The 17492-nt window shown below is 43.8% G+C and overlaps 1 protein-coding gene across 1 annotated transcript in view; it reads left to right on the top strand.

Moving 5' to 3' along the window:
* The first annotated feature begins 1152 nt into the window (after positions 1-1152).
* THSD4 (thrombospondin type 1 domain containing 4) overlaps positions 1153-17492 on the top strand; it is a 130189-nt gene continuing 113849 nt past the window's right edge. Inside the window, exon 1 of the mRNA XM_083475773.1 lies at positions 1153-1483. Coding sequence (XP_083331899.1) covers positions 1412-1483 — 72 coding nt within the window. The 5' untranslated portion in view covers positions 1153-1411. The remainder of the gene's footprint in view (positions 1484-17492) is intronic.

Below are 17492 nucleotides of genomic sequence, written 5' to 3' on the forward strand. Positions count from 1 at the left end.
ATTATTATTGAAATTTTATAACACAATTGAACAAATCAGCAATGGTATGAATACACATCAGACAATAGTCAGCCAGTGCAGCGCAGTGGGTAGACCTGGGAGACCAGGGTACAAATCCAGCGTTGCTGCTGCTTTTGCTTGTTGCTTGGTATAGTCTAATTGGTTATTCAGCATTGTGCTGTGTTATGTAGCTTGCTTGCTGTTTTAAGCTGTATGTTACCCACCTTGAGAGTGGAGAGAAATCCATATCAATAAATAAAAGGGAGCTGGGCACTTGGGGTTGGTGGCCCCATCAGATGCTGCGATCCCCACAACTTATAGGTGCTGACATTGACCCTACTGGCTTTCTTAGCCCCTATGTAGAGTATGTGCTAATGTTACTAACAAGCAACTAGGAATATGGGGCTTATGGGGCTGTTGCAGAACTGCTTTCCATCATGTGGTTACAGCCTTGGTCAGTGGCTGGCTTGGGCCAGTTCAAGAATGGAGTGGATGTGGTAGGCCTCAGCCTGTTCCCCACCCTGCCCAAGTTCATTACTGCCAAGTTCCAATTCCACACCTGTCTTTTTATTATGGAGTTGGCAGTTGGGACAAGTGGAAGCTAGGCAAGATATTTCACAGGAGCTGCTAATTGATGACTCTCCTAAGCTGTCTGCTTGGGATGCATAACCATTGACGCAGGTATATATCTTGCAACATTTAGTATTACTGTAGAGAAATGTTAGGTTTTCAGGGTATCTGTAAACTGGGGTTTTCTGCATTTCCTCCCAATAAGTTATACTTGATTATTTCCTAGAAATGTTGGGGGGGGGGGAGAGATAGCAAGGAATTGGAGCAGTGGCAGCTGCTTGAAAAGCTTTTTCTGTTTAATTGTCCAGAGGCACCTTCAGCCTCCAATCTTCCAGTCATGCTTGCCTAACTTAATAAGGCACTGGTGAGATTCCTTTTGCAGGGGTGGGGGAGTTACTGTAGCTTCTTAAAAGTTTTATAAATCGGAGCAGATGCCAGACTTGTTGTTGCCCATTTCCTGGTGCCTCCCCTTCTTAATACTAAGCGCGCGCGTGCACACACACACACACACACACACACGCACACACACACTCACTCACTCACTCACTCACACCCACACCCACAACCCAACCCCTTTCCTTAGCTCACTGCCGCTATGAGCCCCCTCCCCAAGCAGAGAGAAGTCATTACATGAAAAGATCAGCTTACCACTTGTCTTCAGAGCAGAGTGGCTGAGCTCAGAAGCTCCCGGTAGTTAGCAGAGTGAGTGAGGCAGCAGAGAGATGCACTGAGCAACAGCGCAGGACCAGGATAAACTTTGGAGAGACCAGTCCATCTGTTAGCTGTTAGTGCTTGATGAAAAGGGATCCCAACCCTGTGAGACTTGTCAGGTTCGGTTATCATGTTTTCCAGCTACCTGCTATTGACATTGCTTCACTTTCAAGCTGTGAGGCTAGCGAGACCTGAAGAAGAGGTAAGCTGAGTGTAACACTTTGTCAGAAATCATCTCTGTTCTCAGGGTCCTTCTTCTGTCCCACCTTGTCCTGTCAAAAAGACAGCAGGTTGCTTTGCTGGCTGTGCTACATGCCATCAGTGCAAAGGAAGGGACAGGACCAGCTGCCAAAAAGTTAGTTCACCTTGCTTTGTTTGAGGAAGAGGTGTGTTGTGTTTTCTGCTTTGCAGAACAGTAGGAATAACTTTAAATGCTGGACAGTTTGCAACACTCTGTGAAAGTTGTGCACTTAGAGGGTTCTGTAGGAAGAAGTGTGTGTGGTGGAAGTTGCTGATGACTACTTTTTGTTACCTTGTTTTGGGGAAATATCCCAACCCTTCTAGTTATGAGCATGTCCTTGCCACATGTTTTGAGAAGTCTTGGATTCACTAGCAAAGGAATTGTGAAAGCTGTCTGTGTTTTGGAATGCATGTTTGTGGTTTTATTTAGAATGTGTTTGGTTACATTCATATTGAAATGAATATCTGAAGTTGGATTCTTGTTACTTTTGATAGTTACTGTTACTGTTGTTGATTGTTACGGTTTCTTATGGAAGTTGTAATCCTACATACCTGGAAGTAAGTTCTCTTGTACTCAGCAGGACTTACTTTTGAGTAGACATGCTGTGATTTATTTAATTTAAGACAACATGATTTGAAATCATTGGGGCGTCCTTCTTTGTGTTTAATATCCAAGCTTTTCATGTCAAATGTTCTCGTACTTAAATGAAAAATCTCAGAGATCTAGTACATGGATTTGGAAAACCACACACCACAAAAAAATGGTTCGATTATTCTAAGTACTACCATGAAAATGCTGGTTGTAGTTGTCCAATTAAAGTACACATTTATGTCTGCTTATAATGACCAGTGGACAGAAGTCGTCTTGTGTGCAGAAAAACTAGTGAAAAAGTGTCAGTCTTGGGAGGAACAGAGACTCTGTTTTCAAGCTCTGCCTTTTGTTAGTCTTGTCAGACATTTCCAGCAGCTTTATAGGCTCCTCTCAGCTACTTTCACTGCTGCTGGAGTGAGCTGAGCTTACATCTGTGCCTCCGGCAGCTGGCTTGAGGCTGAAGATCACTTTCACTCCTAGCCATATACTGTGTGCCTGTGGAGGAGATGCAGGATGAATCAGTCCAGCAATTTCTGAAACCAGAGCTTTATTTGGAAGTCCTTCTGGGTTGGCAATTGCCTTGGCTGATGTACCAGTAATTAAATATAAATGCATAGGTCACCTGGGAGCAGAGTCTGAACTAATTTCGAGTACATAGAAGTTCATGATGCCAGGAGGTTACCCATTGCCCCAGGGCTGCTCTTAAAGAGCTTTAAACTTATTGCACTGGTTTTTTTCTTACTGAATTTGTAGATGGACTTGGAACAAAGGAAGCTGCCTGATGCTGAATCAAGTGGCTCTCTTGTCTACCTCATTATAGTTCACATTGATCAAAAGTGGCTCTCCAGGATTTCACATGGGGTCTCTCCCAGAAATACTGAGGAATGAATCTGGAACCTTCTGCACGCAAAGCAGATGCTCTACCACTGAGCTGTGGCTTTATCCCACAAGAGCACAATGTGATTTATACCGTAACAGCCATGGGTGACAAACAGTGAAATATGACTGACATAAGAACATGGGAAGCAGCCTTTCTCAGTGTCAGGTCATTGATCCAGGTGCCTCATGACTGCATACACTGACTGCAGCATCTTTCCAGGGTTCCAGGGTGTGTGTGTCTTTCTCAGCCCTCACCCTGGAGATACCGGGGGTTTTGCATGAGAAGCATGTGCTCTATCACTTAGCTGGAGCCCCCCCCCCTGACTTACCTTGCCCTGGCTAGAGAGAGACTGTGGCTGCTCATATGGAAAGTATTTCTGTCACCGCAGAGCACACATGTGGTCTTGAGAAAACCATGTAAAGCTCAAATCCAGAACGGCAGAGCAGAGTTGGGCTGCCAGTTCCCCTTATTATCCGTTAAAGCGAGGGCTGTGCTCTTACCTGGAAATGAATTGCCAGAGGAGGAGGTGCAACATGGAATGTTTTCACACTGGAAACCGGCTGCCACATGCTTTAGACTTTCCCCAGTCCATTTAGCTCTCTGGCCCCAGAGCATGCAGAATGTGAAAACAGGCTCTGCTTTATTGTCTCTGAAATAGGGGTAGGGGCGGGAGGGGGGAGCGGAATCTGCTTTGCTTTAAAAAAGAAAAGAAAGTAAACATACCTATGATAAAAGTCGCAGAAGAGCTAAGGCATTGCTTGAATGGAAGGAGAGAGTGCATTTTGTGAACATTTGTGTCTCCCATCCTACCCACAAAACATGCCTCTCTTGTTGGGGATTCAATTTATTGATTTTATTTATTTAGAGCGTTTCTATCCCGCTCTTTGGCCCAAAGGGATCTCAGAGCAGCTTTCATACAACCAACCATAGCAAGACAGTCCCTGCCTGCTGGCTTACAGTCCAATAAAACACCCCCCCCCCCCAACACACAAGGGGAAAGGGACAGGCAGAGAAGAGGGAGGGGGACACCTCAGTTCTTCTTATAATGAGCAGCTGGCACAGTTCAGAGATAGGTGATGCCTGATGCAGCTGGTCTTTCAGCAAAGCTGGTGGCGTGAACCCTTCTTGCCACATCTCACACTGAGGCACTCCGATGAAATGGCTGCCCCCAGGGGACAGGGGAGGAAGAGGAGGCCTGAGGGAGCTGTCCCTTCACAGCAGAGCAGATATTGTTGGTACCCTTTAGTGAACGGATGTGGAAATGAGAACATAAGAAGAGCCTGCTGGATCAAGCCCATCTAGTCCAGCATCCTGTTTTCACAGTGGCCAACCATGACTATATCTGCTATAGCATAACTATCATGGCTCATAAGCATCAGTAGCCTCCTCCTCCTCCTCCTCCTCCTCCTCCTTGAATTTGCCCAATCCTCTTTTAAAGCCATCCAAGTAGGTGGCCACCTCTGCCCTAGGTTAGCAGTCCTTGCAAGTTGTGTGTGTGCCTGAGGGGTGATGAGGACAAGAGGGAGCACATCCTCGTTGTCGAGGCCACCCAGCCAATCTGCACTCGGTGAAACTGGCTCTTTCACACCAACCCAGTCAGCCAGTCACACACAACTAGCCAGCTGGAGCAGTTAGGGGGGAAATCTTGGTGCCTGGTGGCAGCAGGCTGTGGAGCTGCCACAACATGGAAAGACACCCACCAGCAATGTGCAGGGATCACTTAAGACTCTGCTCTTAATGCTCTTAATGGTCACAGAGGGGCAGGGATTTAAGTGCTAATGTGTTTAACTTTGTTTACTTCAAATATGATTATGCCCTCCTCTTTAATTGATTTCAAAATGGGGCAAACGATCCCTGCTGCATTTGGGGACCCTACTGATCATTTTGCTGAGTGCAGCTCTGGACCTCTGCCCCAAAGTCCTTTCCTGGTGGTGCCACCTGAGCATCAGAGATGTGGTTCCCTCTTTCCCTCTGTACCAGCACTCAGGACAATGGGAAGTTTTCTATATTTGCTTGAACTTTTTATTTTCCAGCTTTGAATGTATATGAATGCTGTGTATGGGGCGAAAATGCCAAAATAATTGACCAACTCTTTCCCCCATAGTGGAAACGATATGCATCTTATTCAAACAGCTCTTTAAAAAGATGGTTCTTGTGATTTCCCCCTCTATCAACCTGGAAATGCTTTTTTTGCCACGAAGCTCTCAGATACCATGGGACATAATGAGGCACACAAATGGCTTTCAAGCCTCACAATACATGTTAATTAGATGTTCTTGTGAAACTCTGGTCTACCATTTCTATTAAAAAACCTCACACACACACCCCTTCAGCACGTTGGCTGTACAATGATTTTGGCTCATTCCTATGTGGAGCACTCTTTTGGCAAGTTGTTCTTCTGAGTGTGCGCAGCTCTGTCTGGGAGAGACAGGTGGAATTATTCTGCATCTCCACCAGAAAGCCATCAGGAAATGGACCTGGCTCATTATTTGCTGAGTAACTGTGTGGCCTTTTGGCTGTTAGCATCAGGACACCCACCCTTCCTTTCGGGTTCTCTGCTGTAGCTGGATTACGCGCTATGCTTCCTGGCAGAGGCAGTGCATTGCGCCAAAGATTGGGGAGGGGGGCAGAGGCGCATTGTGCGTGTGACGTCGGGAGGAGGCACGGCATCGGGAGGCTGCTTTGCCCAGTTCCATGTAGCTTCAATGGTAATGGTTTCTCTCTAGCGCTCAGGAGGAGCCTGCCTCTGATTCTGCACTGCCCTCAGCTCAGCAGTTTGGCCTCCTCTGCCCCAATAATATTGGGGGGGGGGTTGGAGCCCCCTGCTAATATTGAGGGGGCTGACAATGCTTCCACCCTCTAGAATTGGTGTGGCTGTTTCCTGGGTTGTGGGACAATGCTCTTTTGAATCACTGAATTCAACAGTGCTAGCATGCTCTGGTGGTTAGAGACTCGGACCTGGGAGTCTGGGGTTCTAGCCTCCACTCAGCCATGAAGCTCCCTGGGCCAGTCACCATTTCTTAGCCTAACCTACCTCACAGGGTTGTTGTGGGGATTAAATGAAGAGGGGGGAGATCCATGTGTGACACCTTGGAAAAGGAGGTGGGATATAAATGCAACAAACAAACAAATAAATGCAGAATTTGTTTCTTTGCCTGAGTTAAAGACAGGAGGCCTAGGATACACAAAGTGCAGATTCCCAAGGAACGTCAGTCTATGTGAGCTCAACCTCAGGCCTAGCCTAAATCCAGGCATATTTTTTATCTTGACCATGAGCTCTGTTCAAACAGAAGCACAAACTGGAAGATCTAACTCTTCGAAATGTGCGGGATGGATTGTTGCTGGCCCAGCAACCTTTGCCACCCATGCCTTCCCCAGATCCGGGCCCATGAAGGCCAGTGGCAATGCCCCTCTTCCGCAGAGAGTCTTGGTGAAAAGGGGGCGTTCTGTCAGGTGTTGCCTCTGCTCTCCCTGGCTTTGGCTTTCATCTATGTCTTTGGTTTACCTGGAGCTGAATCCGGATCAAGATCTCTTGCCCCATGTGGAGCATGCTGCCTAAGGCGGGTCACCTCACACCTTCTCACTGGTGCGCTGGCCATGCTGGGGCAGGAAGCTGGCCTCAGGGTTGCAGGACACACCACAAGGCATGGCCTTTCTAGCCCCTTTCTGTCCTCCAGGATTTGTCACCAGAGGCAGCTGGCTCATAATGCCTCATGGTAGAGCTGGCCCTGCACCACAGTAAATTTGGAGGGGACGAAACTCACCCAGCCCAGAGCCCTGTGGTTGAGCAAGGCTGCCTAGAGATACAGTGTTGCTCTGACAGAGCATTCTGGGGGCCCTGTTTGTCCAACTCCATTGCTAATGCCCTTCTGCCACAGCCAAAACTCAGAGGTTAAGGATGATCCATGTGTTTCCTTCAACATCTCTCCTTCCTGTTCCCAAATACACCACTGATTGGTGTATATAGGGGAAATAATTTGCTGTAATTAAAGGTTAGACCTGTCTGTCAAAATGAAAGATGACCTCCTGTCTCTCCACCGACTCCCTTCGCCTCGCTGCCTTCTCCCCCCTTGAACGCTGAGTGTTTGTTCAGTCGGTCTGGTTCTGGTTCTGGTTCTGGTTCTCAGAGAAATAAAGAGAAAGGTGAGGATGTTGGTCATGCATTTACCTTTATGGAAAAACTGAGCTAGTTAGAAGATGGGTGAATCTCTGATCCACCGTGACATGCCTTGTTAGTGGTGCAGTCTGTGTTGGTAGTACTCCAATCCACCTCATTATTCAGATAAGAGTCAATGCATAGTGCTATTATATCGTACAATGTTTTTAATATTTTATTTTTGTTTGAATTTTTTGCTTACCTGTACACTGTCCTAGGTGCCAAAGAGAGGATGGGCAGTGTATAAATAAAATAAATAAATCATAAAAATTGAAACTGTAGAATATTTTATGCAATTCCATGTGTAAACTTCAATCTTTTTTGGCAGATTCAGTTGAATAAAGTTTTTCTTCTTCTTCCCCGGTGTATGTAATTTAATTACTACCCTTCAGGATAAATTATGCTAACTCATTCCCAAAGAAACTCAAACACTTGGCGGTGATACTTATGTGTGATCAAGGTGATAAAAGGTCTGGAAACCAAGCCTTAGAAGGGACAGCTGAGAGAGCTGGGTATGGAGAAGAGGAGATAGGGAGGTGGTAGGAGAGCTATATTCAAGTACCTGAAGGGTTGTCACATGGAAGATTGAGTAAGCTTGTTTACTGCTGTACCAGGCCGTAGGCCCCAAACCAATGAATTCAAATGACAAAGAAGAACTTTCTGATTTGAAGAGGTGTTCGACAGTGGAACAGACTACTTCAGAATGTGGTGGACTCTTCTTCCTTGGAAGTTTTTCAGCAGAGGTTGGATGGCCATCTGCCAGGGATTCCTAGTTGTGATTCCTGCATAATGGGGGATTGGACTTGATGACCCTTTGGATCCCTTTGAATGATTCTATGCATATACAATGATTGTGCTTTTCTTTGGGAAACTAAAATGATAGAATCCTAGCAAGCGAAAAAGGATAACTTAGTACAGAAACTCTGAGAGCAACTCTGTTTATACACAGGGTGCTGAACCTGTTTGAAAATTCAGAATGCTCTTCTGCAATCCCATCAATGGATCAAAGTCACCGTTTTGCCAGTGTTGGATCCTGGGTTCCAATTTCTTGCTCTGCTCTCATAGCGAGGGCTGTTCTTTTTTTACTCATTAGCATTGTTAGCCACCTCTCCCTCTCTCTTAATTAGCATGATAATAAGAAGCGCTTGTAAAAAGTAAACTGGTAGGAAAATCTAGCATAACATGAACAAAGCAGTGCTGTGCTGAAATTTTCTTCTATATGTTTACCACTCCCCATCAATTCATAAAAACAAAAACTACATTTGAAAATTATTAAAGGGGAGGGAAACAATTTAGTGAAATTCTCATGGGTGAGAATTCTTTCTTTCTTTCTTTCTTTCTTTCTTTCTTTCTTTCTTTCTTTCTTTCTTTCTTTCTTTCTTTCTTTCTTTCTTTCACAGTTAAGTTGTTTTTCAGATGACCAAGTAATTTCTGCCAGTGTTGGAACTAGGGATGGTCAACTCTGTCAATTTCAGTTTCAGTTTCTCACTTTCTAAATTTTCAGTCTGAGTGTCTGCATTTCCATATCTGTTTGCAATGTCCTCATGAAAATTCATCAGCCTCCAAATGTGAGTTTCTTCTGTTATGCACACTGCTGTATGCAATTTTGCTGAATACGCATTTTTTTGCAAAACAATTTCCCCTTATATAATGGTACCTTGGGTTAAGTACTTAATTCATTCCGGAGGTCCGTTCTTAACCTGAAACTGTTCTTAACCTGAAGTACCACTTTAGCTAATGGGGCCTCCTGCTGCTGCCGCGCCGCTGGAGTATGATTTCTGTTCTCATCCTGAAGCAAAGTTCTTAACCCGAGGTATTATTTCTGGGTTCACAGAGTCTGTAACCTGAAGCATATGTAACCCAAGGTACCACTGTATAGTATATTGCATACATTATTTTCACTCAATTTTGTGTTTTAATGTAGAGTATATTCATTTTTGGACATATTACTTGACCAGATGACTTCATTGTGAAGTTTGGAGAAGTGCAAATGTCAAACGATGGCTGTGTTTTGCTTCACATATTGTTTTGGAAAGGATGAATTAGGTATAATTGCAAACTGAATTGCATTTCTTCCCCATCCCTAGGACTTCCTTCCCTTACTGTTGGAGAGATCATGCAGAGGGCTACACTGTAAATCTGTGTGCTGCATTCTAAACTGCCTGGGCCCAATATGCCTGAAGGAGTGTCTTCACCCCCATCATTCAGTGATGTCCAGCTCCAAGTGTTTTCTGGTGGCTCCCTCACTGTGAGAAGTGAGGTTATAGGGAACCAAGCAGAGGGCCTTTTCAGTGGTGGCACCCGCCCTGTAGAACGCCCTCCCATCAGATGTCAAGGAGATAAGTAACTATAAAACCTTTAGAAGACATCTGAAGGCAGCCCTGTTTAGTGAAGTTTTTAATGTTTGTTGTTTTGTTATGTTTCTGTATATGCTGTAAACCACCCAGAGTGGCTGGGGAGACCCAGTCAGATGGGTGGGGTACTATCATTATCATCATCATCAAGTTTACAATGAGTAATAATTACAGACATTCATTGTGACTCCTATTACCACATATCTGGAAGTGATAGGTAAAGGGACCCCTGACTGTTAAGTCGCGAATGACTCTGAGGTTGCTCATCTCGTTTTACTGGCTGAGGGAGCCGGTGTTTGTCCGCAGACAGCTTCTGGGTCATGGCCAGCATGACTAAGACGTTTCTGGTGAACCAGAGCAGTGCACAGAAACGCCGTTTACCTTCCTGCCAGAGGAACCTATTTATCCACTTGCACTTTGACGTGCTTTTGAACTGCTAGGTTGGACAGGAGCAGGGACCAAGCAATGGGAGCTCACCCTGTTGCGGGGATTCTGGAAGTAGTACATCAGCATTAATATATTTTGCTTCTGTCTCTCTCTGAAGCTAAACTGCTGCAATATTTTTTTCAGTCAGTCTATTTGCATTATTTTGAACAGCTTATAAAATATCTACAGTAGTTCAAAACTTTAATTAAGTAATGGCTTGCAGCCCACTTGTTTGTTCCAGCACCCAACCAATGAAGATTGATTTAGTACAAAAGACAAGTAAGAATAACATCTGTACATTCTAACAAAGGAGACATAATTTATCAAAGGTTTTCATCTTCCTATGTGTGCCTGTTACTTGCAGACTTCTTACATACAGCTAAAATTCTGAGTGGATGGGGCTAATCCGGTACACCCACTTTCCAGTGATGCAAATCAAACCTTCCAGCTGTATAGAAACACTCACATGAGATAGATAGGCAGCCGATGGCAAGTGGTTCAATGCCTTGTGTGGTTTTGCCTTACCACTGGTGGTGTGCCATCTTATCCATGCAATGCACCTCTATGGTTATAACTACTGTTAGTCCCCACTGTGATGCATATGAAACCCACATGCCTCATCATTATTGAGAATTGTAGAAGAAATGCCCTCATGCTAACTGCAACTTGATATTTGTCTGGTTGTTTTGGAACCCGCCTACATGAAATGGATACATGAAGCTATGGAGCTTCTGCAATTCCCCCCTCCTGCCCTTGTGCTGCCACCACACACAAGCGCTCTGTCCCTTTTTTTGGGGGGGGGTGTCACAACCATAGCTGGGAAATTTAGTGAAACTGTTTGTTTAAAAGAGAGTTTTATGTCTGGTTGTTGTGGGTTATTTGGTTATGAAACAGCTGGATGTGGTTGCAGATGACACATGATTAAACGCTGCTGAGAGATTTATGTCAAAGAATAACAGGACCACAGAGATTTGAGGGGATTTCTGCTCTTGCTTTGAAGACTTCTGCTTTGGATAGCACTTCACAAGCACAAATTTCCCCTGTTGCTTATATCCTCACCATTAATCACTGGATATGGTCAGGAATGACACAGGCAAATTGCTGCATCACCACTCACTCGCTATGGCTAATGACTGAAATGTCGGCAGCTGCCTTACGCTGAGTCGGACTATCTAGGCCAGGATTGTCAACTCTTGATTTCATTAGCACCAGCTCTGCAAAATTTTTGGCAGTGTTGTTGCCTTCTTGGTCGCCTTGCTCTGTGCACTTTCCAGCTTGTCAACATCCTCCTTAAATTGTGGTGCCCAGAACTGGACACAGGATTCCAGGTGTGGTCTGACCAAAGCAGAATAGAGTGGTACTATTACTTCCTTTGATCTGGACACTAGACTTCTGCTGATGCAGCCTATAATAGCCGTAGCTTTTTCTGCTGCTACATCACACTGCTGACTCATGTTAAGCCTGTGGTCTACCAAGATCCCTAGATCCTTTTCACATGTACTTACGTTACAAGTAAGCCAGGTGTCCCCCACCTTATGTTAGGAACATGGCTCACCAGAGCGCAAGGAAAGAGTCAGATTCAGAAACTGAACTAAGTGAAAGAGGGACCGACTCTGCAGATGAGAGCTGACTGACAAACTCAAGATGGGCAGTTCGACCCCCCCCCCCTTCCAGAGGAAGACACTGTTAGCTCTCAAGAAGAGGAAGAGTTAGAAGTCAGCTAGAGCGTTGCTAGGCAATCAGCAGATAAGCAGAGGTCTGAGACTGTGTCAAGTGAAGGGGGGGAGGGGGAAGGCCAGCCTTTCAGTCCCCATTCTAGGAGACTGGATAAGATCAGAGGGCAACAGAAGGGCAAGAGGGGAAAGGTGGGAGTTTGGTGTCCTTCCTGCTGTGGGAGGAGCGAAATTTCAGACTGGCCAACTATCGTCAATGCGAGCAGGTGAGAAGCCATGCTCTAGATGTGTTTTGTTGTAAATAAATGTACATAAAACTGCCGGATAGTCATTGCTTCTTATCGGGGCTTGCTTGCCTGCCAGAGATCATTACAGCTTATATTTTTGCAGCTGGTTCTTCCTGCCTAAGTTCCCATTGTTCCCATTGAAATTCATTTCGTTAGCTTGGGTCCAGTTCTCCAATCTGTTGAAGTCATTTTGAGTTCTAATTCTGCCTTCTACAGTTTGATGTCATCTGCAGATTGGATGAGCATCCTCTCAGTTCCTTCAGCCAAGTTATTTATAAAGCTTCTCCACAAGAATATCATGGGGTACTTTGTCAAAAGGCTTACTGAAGTCAAGATACACTATGTCCACAGCATTCCCCTGATCCACCAAGCTTGTAATTTAATAATAATAATAATAATAATAATAATAATAATAATAATAATACTTTATTATTTATACCCCACCAATCGGGCTGGGCTTCCCAAGCCACTCTGGGCAGCTTCCAACAAAATACTAAAATACAGTAATCCATCAAACATTAAAAGCTTCCCTAAACAGGGCTGCGTTCAAAAAAGAAAAGAAAAAAAGAAATGAGATTTGTCTGGCATGACTTGCTTTTGAGAAACCCATGCTGGACATCAGTAATCACAGCATCCTTTTCTAAGTGTTCAAAGACCGACTGTTGAATTATCTGTTCTATGACTTTCCTGGTATCAATGTCAAGCTCACCGGTTGGTAGTTACCTGGGTCTTCTTTTGTGACTGTGAGCTGATCTTAATAAAATGCAGTTATGCTATGTGCTGCTGTGTGATTGCATCACATTTTTTTGACTCTCCTTGGGGGCATGGCAATGTCTGCTGCTCACCAATGTGGTATGGGAACTGTCGTGATGACCTACGTGTCCGAATTTGCCCCTGAAACTAGCAGCTTCAGCATGCTCTGATTCAGGCTGCAACCCAAGTCTTCAGCCTCCAGCAGCTGACCTTAGGGACCCTGGGTGTCGAGAATCTAGTCTGGATTTGGGTCCAGTTGCTCCCCCAGGCCAGCCCTGATATTATCCTATCAATGCTGTCTCTTGTCATGTATTCTGCGGTGTAGTCTTACCATTTGATAAATTACATATGACAAGGCACATCAATGAAATGTCCAGTTTTGTTTTCAATCCTAAATTTCAGATTCACAAGTTGTGACATCATTTGTGAGATGATTTTGAGCTGTGTCATGTCAATTATCTTAGAACTGGCTGGTGAAATGAAGACCTTTTAAACTGTTTGGGAATTTTCCCTAAAGGCAACTGCAGATGGGGGCAAAGGGAAAGAAAGGTTGACCAAGAGTTAACGCACATGCTACTTTGGAACACAGTAATATCGTCATTGTGAGTTGTAGTCAAAGTCAGGCAGATGGTCACATTTCAAAAGGTAGTAGCGCAGGCAAGGTGAGGCACAGAAGTCTCCAAAGCATCTACCCCATCTAGGAAGTTCCTCAGACTGAGGAATCCAGACTCAGGCAGCAATTATAGAAGGCCAGGCAGACCCTTGGCTCCCACTCCGCAAATTGGTTCGTCCAGTTGACTCCTCTGTGGCCATAATCTGGATGGCACTGCAGACTGAGACCATAAGAAGAACCTGCTGGACCACACCTGAGGCCCATCAAGTAGAGCATCCTGTTCTCACAGGGGCCAACCCAATGCTTATGGGAAGCCTGTGAACAGAATGTGAGTGTGACTGCACTCTCTTCGCTCATGATTCCCAGCATACTGCCTCTGACAGCGTAGTTAGCTGCTCCATCTCCATCATAGCTGCAGCCATTTTGTTCACTTTGCTCTCCATGAATTTTCCTAATCCCCTTTCAGAGGGACCCACTATATCTTGTGGGAGCAGGTTCCATAGTTTTAACTGTGCACTGAATAGCAACGGCCAGTAACTCACTGTGCCTGAGAGTTGCCCCAATGGCAAAGGGAGTAAGGAGTGCAGCCTCCACTGTTGTATGCGATGGGGTGAGCCTGTCTGCTCCCTACATAGACTCTCATTCCTTTGCCTGGTTGCCTTTGCCCTCATAGCTGTAGGCATCTTCTTCCAATTCTCCTCTGCTTGACCTCATTTCTTCTTTGCTTTTCTAACTTTCCCATTTCTTTATTAATTTGCTCCCTTCCTTTAATAAATTCCACCACTTTCCCAGTATTTGTATGTTGCAATTTAAGAGTAACAGCAGAAAATGCTCAAAGTGGTTAACAGACAACAATGTTTTTAGTTAGTTTATTTCCCTTTCATTTATAAAGTGCTTCCTTTAAAACATCTCAAAGCAATTTAACGATCAAAAGCAGCAATAATGTGATTTATAAAAATTAGAATCAATGGCATACTTAAACAGTTTCAAATTGAATGAAAAATGAAGGTCTTCAATAGGTGCCCAAAAGACAAGAGAGGCAGCGCCTGCTGTATTGATTGGAAAGCAGTTTTAGAGATTCAAAATAAAGCAGCATGAGGCTATAAAACAATGAAGCAGTCTAAGTCCATAGCATGAGCAAGCAAAACCCCAAATCACCAGAGTTCCTAGTTGATTCTGGTTTATATCTGAAGAGCTTGCAGAATTAAAACATAGAACTCTGTTGTAACACAATATAGATGGAACCACATGGGCAATAAAAATAATAAGTGCAGCATAGTTTAAAGGAGGTGAAATGAAAGGCTGCCCTCTCAGGGCTGCAAGAGGGGATGTTGCTGTGCCAAGGCTTGCACACGTCATTTTTTTCCTGCACTTTGCAGGGACCCCCCCCCCCTTGTAAACTGGAGTCCTCATCCTGTTGCCTTTGTCACAGCTAAACAAGACCCTCTGCCGGGCACTCATGAGATCACTTTCAGACTGACCAATGTCAGAGCAGGGGTTTCCGTAGCAGCAGGGTTTCTTCCACCTGAGCTAGGCTTCTCCTCAAAGCCATTAGATTTCAATTTCAACAGGCTTTGCTACATCTAACTGCTCATGGAATCAGGCTTTTAGTGCTCTTCTGAAAATCCAGATGTTGTCTTACATGCTTTGTATTAGTTTACCGAAACAGAACAGTTGTGCATTAAGTTCTCAGTGACTTGGGAGGTCTCTGGGGGCATCTTCATCTGAGAGGAGACATGCTAGCCATCTTCAAATATCTCAAAAGCTGCTGTATGGAAGATGGAGCAAACTGGTTTTCTCCTGCTCCAGAGAGTAGGCTTCAAGTTACAAGAAAGGACATTCTGACTAAACACCAGGAAGAACTTTCTGACAGTAAACATTGTTCTACAGGGGAACAGACTCCCTCAGGAGGTGGTGGACTCTCTTTCCTTGGAGGTTTTGAAGCAGAGGTTGGGTGTCCATCTGCCAGGGATGCTTTATTTGTGATTCCTACATTGCAAGGGGTTGGACTAGATGACCCTTGGGTTCCCTTCCAACTCTACAGTGCTATGATTCTGTGATTCCTTTCAGCCCTGAATCCCAGCATTTCAGTTTGAAGAAGAATTGTGCTTCCCCCTCTGTGTTAAATCTTGACACATGATCCATTCTTCATGACAGGAGGGGGGGAGCGGAGAGAGGGAGAGAACACAGGAAGGATTTAAAATGAGTAACTCAAGTTTCTCTCTTTCTCTCTTGAAACAGGGTTTTTTCCTGTATTTCTTTGGTGGAATAGTACTGACTCTCTTTTGGTATTTTGAAAGCCTTGAAACTTTAGGATAATATGAAACACATGAAAAGCAGCACTGGCTCTGGGCCTTTTCCAAAGCCCATTGGCAAGTCTTCAGCAAACTTCAGTGGGTTTGGATCGAGCCCTTAGAACTATTTATGGCTCATGGCTCAATGGAGATTATCATAGAGAGTGTCAAATTCTCCTTAAAGAGATGGGGAGAGCAGATATATACTCTTAAAATGAAGTGCTTTGCATTTATCAGGGAGTGATTAGGTAGCCATGTGCTGAACAGCCGCAGCGTCAGGGCTTCACCTGCATGTATGAAGGAGTCTAGGACAACTAGTCAATATATCTGTTTACCTCCTGGAGTATCAGAAGAAATATTCCTCAGAAAAGCAGTTGGTGAGCATCATAAATGAGAGAGGTGATATTTTGTTCATGCCCTTGTTTCTAGGTTTCCCATAAGCATCTGGTTGGCTGCTCTGGTCAAAGGTTGCTGGACTAGAGGGGCTCCCTTTGGCCGGATCCAGCAGTCAGATTCTTCTTCTTCTTCTTCTTCTTCTTTTAATCATTTTTATTGATTTTCCAATTAATATATCCAATCATAATACTCCAATTAAAAAATAAAAAAGACCAAATTATGGTCCAAATTATAATTATTAATTTTTGGAGCTCCCCATGGTCTGGATCTCTGAAGCATATCTCCACATCTTAGTCCTGCTTCTCCTCGTTGTTTCCATATTTTCCACATCTCGATTTTGATGCTTCATAATTCTTTGTCCCTGAGTCCACAATTCTCAGTCATGTCAAACATCATAAACATCCGTCAAATACAGCTTTGTTAATATATATTTTTCCAACTGTCTTTTTATCAGCTCTTCCTCTGACTCCGTTCCAATCCGGGATGTTGTCCAAGTCTGTTATCTGCAGTTTAATGGCGCAGCAGCTCATTAATTGTCCAAACCTTCCTTTTGAGCTTTATTGAACCAGTACCTTCCAAATGAAATTGTTAGGCAAAACTGTTTGCAATATTAAACTGTGTTCCACAAATATCAGTCATTTGGCGATCGATCGGCTTTTGGAGACCGCACCCCCTCCCTCCGGGCCCTAGAGGGGGGCTGCTAGACACCACTTAGCCTTCTCTCACACTCATAATTAATATAAAAACTTCTGCAAACAGCTGCACTGTATATTGTTCCAAGTTGTTATCATTGCAAAATCAGCCAACACATAACGCCTGCTGCCCTCAAAGAAAGGGAGGAATATATTTTTCCTTGCTGTGTCATTAGTGAGCGTTATCTTGCCTCCTGTCCCATCTTTATCAAATCTTTCAAGTCTTAAGTAAAGCTGTGCGATTAAATGCCTATTTATAAATAGAAGCCCATCTGTACTCATTATTATTATTATTATTATTATTATTATTATTATTATTATTATTAAAGTTTTAATGATGCTTGGCATTGAAAACTGAATGTAGATTTTAATTTTTTTAAAAATGAATTTTATTAGTATTTCCACACAACAACAACAACAACACGAAAGATATCAAAAGATAACAATACACAACACACAAAAATCAACATTCGAAAACTAAAAAAAGACAAAAAACAAACAAACAAACAAAACAAAACAAAACCACAAATCCATATCTTACAAGTTAATATTATAAACACTAAAACAACAAGACATTGACTTCCACCAATCCCACAGCACCTCCTTTATCTCTCATTTTGTCTTCCTGTCTTCCTGTTTTCTTTATCCTCTCTATCCTAACATCTAGATATAAATCTTTCTTTCATGTCCTTTCACTTCACAAGGTTATTCCAGACTCAGCCAGATTTCTGCCATTGAACCTTGGCTTTTGAGGTATTCATTTAGGCACTCCCATTCTTTTTTTACTTCACTTTTTAGTTTTTGTCTTATTATATCTGTCAATTTGGCTAATTCTAAGTATTCTGAGAGCTTACA

The sequence above is a fragment of the Podarcis liolepis genome (assembly GCF_965112155.1).
Source record: "Podarcis liolepis genome assembly, chromosome: 14".
Classification (NCBI taxonomy): Eukaryota; Metazoa; Chordata; class Lepidosauria; order Squamata; family Lacertidae; genus Podarcis; species Podarcis liolepis.